This window comes from Galeopterus variegatus, unplaced genomic scaffold (assembly GCF_000696425.1).
Source record: "Galeopterus variegatus unplaced genomic scaffold, G_variegatus-3.0.2 Scaffold6503, whole genome shotgun sequence".
NCBI lineage: Eukaryota > Metazoa > Chordata > Mammalia > Dermoptera > Cynocephalidae > Galeopterus > Galeopterus variegatus.
Genome location: NW_007732614.1, coordinates 17,836 through 25,233, shown reverse-complemented (window position 1 = coordinate 25,233; position 7,398 = coordinate 17,836). Strand labels below are relative to the sequence as shown.

At 52.3% G+C, this 7,398-nt stretch overlaps 1 protein-coding gene across 1 annotated transcript in view; it reads right to left on the bottom strand.

Annotated features, from left to right (window-relative positions):
- The window catches only part of LOC103606339 (polypeptide N-acetylgalactosaminyltransferase 9-like), a gene marked incomplete at its 3' end in the record, with an annotated part of 104,906 nt that extends 97,518 nt beyond the window's left edge, over positions 1 to 7,388 (bottom strand). Inside the window, exon 1 of the mRNA XM_008590954.1 lies at positions 7,102 to 7,388. Coding sequence (XP_008589176.1) covers positions 7,102 to 7,342 — 241 coding nt within the window. The remainder of the gene's footprint in view (positions 1 to 7,101) is intronic.
- Positions 7,389 to 7,398: the final 10 nt, after the last annotated feature.

The following is a 7,398-nucleotide window of genomic DNA, read 5'->3' as shown; positions in this document are numbered from 1 at the left end:
GCCTTATGCATGCTACCTGTCCACTACCCATCTTCCTCCTTGGGATGTTGGCCCCAAGACACAGGGACCTGTCTCCCTGGTCACCACCGTATCCTCTAACAGCATCAGGAACGTAGTAGGTGCTCACTGAACACGTGAGGAATGAACAAGTACACGGGCAAGTGAGACTTGGCCTGTGTTCAAACAGAGGCTTCAGTCTGCAGGGGCTGGGCCCACAGGAGCCGAGTCCAGCCCAGGAAAGGCTCAGGGCACCCGGTCCGTGACTCAGTCACTACCCCACCTGGACATCCCAGGAGGGACACGAGTCTGCACTAGGAATAGCATCCCCTCCTCCCCATCCCACCATTGTCAGCCCTTCCTTCTATGCCCTCTCCCATTTCTAGAACAAGGGCCACAGCTGTGGGGCCTCCCCAAGACGAGAACTTGGGTTTGCAACTTTTGCATGGACCATGGCGTGAGAGCTGCCCACAAGCCACCTGCGCAGACCCGGCCTGCTTGCTGGAGGGTGGTAACAGAGAGGCCTGGGGACGAAGCCTATAGCCCGCATCTGCCAAGCCACTGTGGGACGCATGGTTTGCTTCTATGCTGTGAGATAACACAGCTCTTAAGTACCTTTCAGACAACCCAGAAAGTGAGTTTCTTCTTTCTGTGAATGGCAAGTAGAAGGGGAAATTGTCAGACTTGTGTCGACCCCAGGTGCTCACCATGCTGAGAGGTTAGGAAGGCCATGCTAACCTCTGTTGTCCCAGATGGAATCTCCATAAGGGAAAACCAGAGTCACAGTGGTGTTTCCAAGGACCCACCAGCGGTGAACCAGCCTCACCTCTCCCCGCCTCAGTGCCCAGGTTCTCCACCTAGTGTTCCCTTCAAAAGCACCTACGCTTTTATGAGAGTTGACCAAGCTGGTCCTGTGACTTGGATCCATCCCACATGTCTTCAGGGGGAGATCTGATATGTAAATTTATAGAGACTTATTTTTGTCAAGTTTCCAGCCGATGAAGGATAAAGTTTCCTTTCAGAAAATAGTTCCAAGACTTTGAAATATGCAGATTGCTGAGCTGAATTGTAAATGTAATCAGCCCCAGCACCCTCCCAATTCGGGGGTCATGCCTGCATACATTATTCCTAGAAGCTCGGGGACCACTCTGGACAGAGCCTGCTCTGCTGAGGTCCATGCCTCCCTGAGGGAAATAAACACCCCAAGAGGTGTTTACCGAGTTCCTCTCCCCTAAGATTTGCAGGTGCAGGCCTGCATGTTGGCTCAGCGGTCCTCCCATGTCTGTGGTCTGGTGGGCTCAGGGCTCCCCTGTGAAGACAGGGGCAGCCCCACAGGCTGAGCAGCATGCACAAAGCAGAGGAATGAAGCAAACCCAAAACGTTCTTAATCTTCTCGGATTGAGTGAAATGCACTTGCACGCCGCCCCGTGAGCCATGCACACTGGCAGGTGACCGAGGAAAACAGGAAAGGCAACTCCGGTCAAACGGCCTGGACCCCGCTTCAGTCATCGGAGTCAGAGCCTGTGCTCCGGGTAAGGGTATTTACTATTTTTTCACCTTTTGTAGTAAATCAACAACAGTGGGGTCTGTGAAACTGAGGGTGCGGGGACCTGGACAATTACTGATCTAGGAGGAAATGGCCACTAATTAAAAGCTGCTGCAATTGTGAAGCAAGACCAGCCAGGACCCAAGATTAAAGCGTGGAACAAACCGCGCTATCTTCCCGGCCACAGCCACTGTGACTGTTTGGATTAGCAACGTAGGAACATTGTAACTCATAAAGCAAATTCAGGGAAGGATGAAGATGGATGAACTCAAGCTGAAAACGCTGTCTGGAACCAGAGGTAAGCCATTTTAGGAATTAAAACTCACAAATAAGTGAATAGGAAAAGCTTGCTGGTGGAAATCACGTTCCCTAACAAGTAGAATATCTTAAAGCATTTCCAAAATGGAATTAATTGCTTATGCACAGCAGAAGCTTGGGAACCCCTTTTTAGAAATCAACACCTTATACACACCCAGGTGGCTCTCAAGAGAGGACTGCACTGGACCAGGTGCAGAGCGGAGGCCGAGGACTGCCAAGTGTGTGCAGGGAGACAGAGATGGCCAGACTCCGCCCAGGTCTGGGCTGCCCACATGCTGGTCTCAAGACAGCATCTTCCACACGCTTCCACCCATTCTTCACCCACTTAAACAGTCCTGATAGGGCATCCACTCTGTGCCGGGTACCAGACGCAGCTCGCTGTTCCCCTGTGCTCATGCTCTGGATACTGTCTGGAGCCCTGGGCTGGTAGTGGCTGTTGCTGGGATGGGGAGAGCCTGGCCAAATCCTGCCCTTCACGCCAGGTGGGGGCGATCTTTGGAGGGGCTCCCCAAGTTCAGCTATCTGCCTATCGCTAGAGCAAATGCCATTGCCTTAGGCCCGTGGTGCAGACGGCTCCAAGTCTAGGCATTTGCCCCTCTGCAGCCAGGGGTCCAGGGCAAATCGTGGAAATAATCTGCGTCCTGTCCCCATCCCTTCTCTTTCTCGCCTCCCTCTGGCCTCTCTGTTCTGGTTCAACTCAGTCTCCACTGTTAATAACTCATAGTGCTGAGACTCCTGGAAGGATTTTGGCTTCTTGGTTAGAGACCTTGGACCCCTTGTCCTGGAGGCAGCCTCAGGGAGACATGCCTTGTTAGCAACATGATACCCACTTCCCAAGTCCTCCAAGCCCCCAACCATAACAACCCTGGGGACACTGCTCTGGAGACAGACCAGGCTTCTTGAAGTAGTGTTATATGTCCTGTAGGCCCAGCATGGCAGACACAGTTTTTGGCAGGAAATGGGCACAGTTAAGTCACCCCAATCATACATGAGACAAGACCCCCTGTTTCAAGCCTGTCTTACTCTCCTAATTTCTTCTTGGTTTTGTGCTAATATGTCCTTTTCACTTGAGAATCTTCCTTTTGAACAAAGAGAAAACAGGCTCTGGTGGCAGAGGGATCCTGCTGGAATTTCACAGCATGACTTGGTCTCCATGGCGTGTATTCACGGTTGTCTTCTATCCATGGGCGTGGTGGTGATGTCAATTGTCTCAAATTTATTGAAGTAAAAACAATGAATTTTTAGAGAAAAATCCACTCTCTTGCTCATGGACAGATATTTCTGGAATGCTAGCTAAGTGCCTGGCAGCCCTAGGCCTTGGGCGTGACAGCTGGGAACAAAACAGACAAAAATTCTTGCCCTCAGGGTGAACTACAGGACAGGTGTCGCACACAGATATGGGAAGACGTGTGAGCCATATGTGAATTTCTGAACTTTGAGAGAGATGGGGGTCAACTTCCCCAGAGGAGGGGCAAGCGGGGGGTGACGGGGTGTTTGCGGAGCTCACAGAAGGCTGTCTGCACCCCAGGGCTGTCTCTGGCCAGCACCTGGTCGTCCACAACAGGACCTTCTGTTTTTGTATTTTTTTAAACTTAAGCTTTTAATAACTGCAGAACTGTAGATCTGTCTGAAGCAAGTGGCTCCAACCTACTAAATCACCTCTGGCCTCCTCCCACCTCACTGGCACTCAGCTTTTGTCCATACGGAGACCACCCCATGGCCTTGGCCTTCTCTGGGAGTAACATGCACCCTGTGAACTTGGGCTGGGGTAAGTCAAGTTAGAGGGAATTAATGCATGTGTGCTCTGGATTTTAGAAACTACCTCCCTCAAAAACAAACAGCCAAAACCAAAATTTCACCCCACCTCCATCCCAGCTCCATCCTCCACCTCAAGTTTCCTACCAAGGGGCCAGGAGGATGCGCCTGAGGCAGGAAGGTGGTAGCCAGGCAGGTGGGTGGTTCTCCGCTCTGAATTTAGAGCAAGATCCAGCCCCTATGATGTGCAAGATCCCGTTACCTGTTTAATGCCTATAACAACAAAAATAAATCAATGTACCTTAACTCTGTAGAGGCTTACTGTCAGCCTGGAGAAGGCTACACCCTGCAAGCAGTGGGTCTCTGAATTTAGAGCAAGATCCAGCCCCTATGATGTGCAAGATCCCGTTACCTGTTTAATGCCTATAACAACAAAAATAAATCAACTTAGCTCTTAGTTAACTACCTTAACTCTGTAGAGGCTTACTGTCAGCCTGGAGAAGGCTACACCCTGCAAGCAGTGGGAGCATGTGAGAATTCCTTGTCCCCACCCCTCATCACTGGGGACTTGACAGTCTTCTGAAAGGCAGAAGGGTTTGAATGCCTCGATGACTGCATGGAGACGTTTCCTTCGCTTCTCCATTGCTCAAATTTAGTGTTCACAGAGTTACTGTGCCAGTTGCATGCACAAAACCCTGAATGCCGTTTTTTATGTGCAATTTAAGATATTCCAAAGGATGGTTTTTGTCTATAAACTTTTTTCTTGCCTTGAGCACTGAATTTAGAAGCAAACTCTCAGGCACATGTGGGAAGCGACTACACAGCGTTTCCTTAATATTTTCTCCTGGGTTCTATGAATTTGAATCTGCACACATTACTTAGGAGTTCTCTGCCAAGGTCAATAAAATATCCCAGATGAAGGTCACTGGGCCAGCCAAGGACAGGGTGTGGTGAGAAAGTCCTGCTCAGGGCCGCCCTCCCCTCTACCTGAGCCCCTCCTGTCCCCACCCCCCCAGCTCAGAGGAAGACAGGCTCCCCTCTCCCAGCCATCCTTTCCTTGCCGCTAACTCCTTCAAGCTGGGAGACAGACTTTTAGGAAGCAGTCAAGGCAGAGAAAATATAAGTGACAAATCAACTTTGTTTTGGGCTTCTCCCTCTCCTTCCTAAATTCGGTTGAATTAGTATTGGGTGGAAACTCCCAGGAATCAATTTCACATTTGTGAGATCTGAAATAGAACAAGTCGTGAAGGCTGCCTCCTCCAGGAAGCCTTCCCATGGCTTTTCTTCAACACCGTCTAACACAGACACTCTGAGCCAAACTCAGAAGGGTGCGAGTGCTGTTTAGAAGCGTCTTCAAGTGAACAAATGCCCCAGTCCTCTCCTGGGGACTCACCTGGGAGTGTTAGATTTGGGTGCCTCTTGTCATTTCCTGGAACAAATATTGAATGACTATTGGGTTTAGGCACATGGGTGACAGAGAGGGAGGTGAGATGGCCTCATTACAGAGAGGGTGGGACAGAGAGAGAGACAGGAAGAGGCAGGTAGAGAAAGGAGGGAAACTGGGGAGGAGGAAGGGATTTGGTGAGGGAAGGAAGGAGAAAAATTTACAGAAAATAGAAAGGAGGACGGGTGGAGGGGAAGAAGGAAGCCAGGAGAAGGGGGGAGAGAAGCCAGAGGGGAAAAGAGAGGGCAGAGGCAGGTGGGAGCAACACGCCGATTTCCCAAAACACTTCATTATCTCCAGTCAATGTTAGGAAAGGGGATCAAAGGTCCTGGCTTTTTCTGCCACTCAGAATCCCGGCTCCTTCTCACCTTGAAGGGGGAGGAAGGGAAACTGCGCACGGGGCTGAGTTGGCTGCCACGATGTTACACAACCCCAACATGCTGCCAATGTTTTTATATAATCCTCCGGTCCTCCCCATAAAACAGACCATAACACCCTGGCAAATACACTCCAATAAAGCTCTGTGCTATTACTGGGCACACTGCCTTCCAGGAGATGAATCACACCGCCGGAATGGCTGAGCGGATGCTTGAACTAAACTTTCTCCCCTCGTGGCTTTGGTGGAATAGCAGAGATCAGGGAAGCCATGGAGCTCAGAAATACCTCACCTCTGAGGAACCAGCAGTTCTGGGATGATGAGAACGTGCTTGGGAACTCAGGGGATGCCCTGCTCTCCAAGTGAGCGAGCTGCAGACCAAACAAAGGCTCAGCCCATCCCTCATCCCGGGGGTGGCACAAGCCTCCATTCAGAGCTGATGATCAGAGGCCTGTCTGCAACCCCAGCCTCGTGGCCAGGTGGGGCTCCTGAAGGAAACCACAAGATGACCTCGCACCTCCCCCACCCCACCCCCCACAAACAACATGCAGATAGAGCCCCCGCCTGCGCAAGCCCAGCGCTCAGACACCTCCTACTTGAGCCTCCTACTGACACTTCCTGGAGGAGGTTTGCTGGGGCTGCCAATGCAGAAACCAGAATAGTCAGCACAGAACGGAAAAAGAGAGCCCATTAACGACGTAGACACACACACAAACTTTCCCCAAGGTGCCTCAGCACAGAGTGAGCCTCGGGGGGCAGCAGCCATGGTATTCTGTCCTGCTGTGTCCCAAAGTGGAAAAATACTTGATCTCATTAGCTGTGGCTCATGGGCCTGACCTGCTGCGACACCAACGCTGACCCTCAGGTGACCTACGAGGAGCTGGGCTTTCTGTAGAAGCTTTCAAGGACTCTGGAGCTTCCCAGGTGCCATGACCTATGTCCATCTGGGTAATTAACACCTGCCAAGCCCCCACCAGATCCTTGACTCCATCTGTCCACAGGGCACTGGCCCTAGCCTCATGCTTTTCCCACAACAAAACTTTCTGGTGCAACCCCTGAGCCATCCCCATGTCAGGAGTTCATCTAGGCCTGTGGTCATAGCAGTGTTGAATACCCCAAGAGCCTTACAAGCAAAGAACACTACATCAGCAACCTCCAAAAGGCAGCAACACCCCCCCCCATCCCTGTTCTACATCTCCAGGGCAGGAAGGGGAATCAGTCCAGCAAAGCCGTGACGTCCCACAGCTCCTGGAAACATAGGGCCTGCCCCTCACTCCTGGACGTAGGTGCTGTCTACTTTGAAAGCAGGTCCCAAGAGCCTCTTTGTAAGTTCCATCAAATTCTCTTGGGGGATAAGTTTGGAGTCATTGTGTGTGTGTGGGTGGGGGGGGGGGGCAGAAGGCAGATCTCAAGCATCCACGAGTGAATGAGTGGGTGGTCACCCAGTTGGTACCCCCTGCTGAAAGGAGGCCTCAAACAGCTCTCCTCTTCCTATCTGCCTCCTACTTGATTCCCTCCCAGCCCAGGTGGGCCGATCATGCCCCTGGGGTTAACATGGTTCCAGCAGTTGGACGCAGAGTGGAGTGTCCCTAGCACGGGGGTACCCTCCCACCAGTCCCCTCTGCCCAGCCCCTCAGTCCCAGGCGGGACGCTGGCTCGTCTCACCATTGAGCTGGTTGTAGACCACCTCCTCCAGGTGGTCAAGCCGCTGCAGGATGGCCTCGCGGTCCACCAGCGCGCCCACCTTGGCGTGCCGGCTGCGTACCCGGCGGTCAGCGCTGCGCACAATCTGCACCAGTTCCTCGGAGCGGTCCTGCAGGCGGCAGTACACGGAGAAGAGGATGATGCCCACGAACACCAGGATGTTGACCGTCAGCAAAGTTTTGATCTTCCTGGCCACCGCCATGAACGCGGCTGGAAGCTGGGGGCTGCCTCACCCGCGGGGCATCCCCGTGGGCCCGG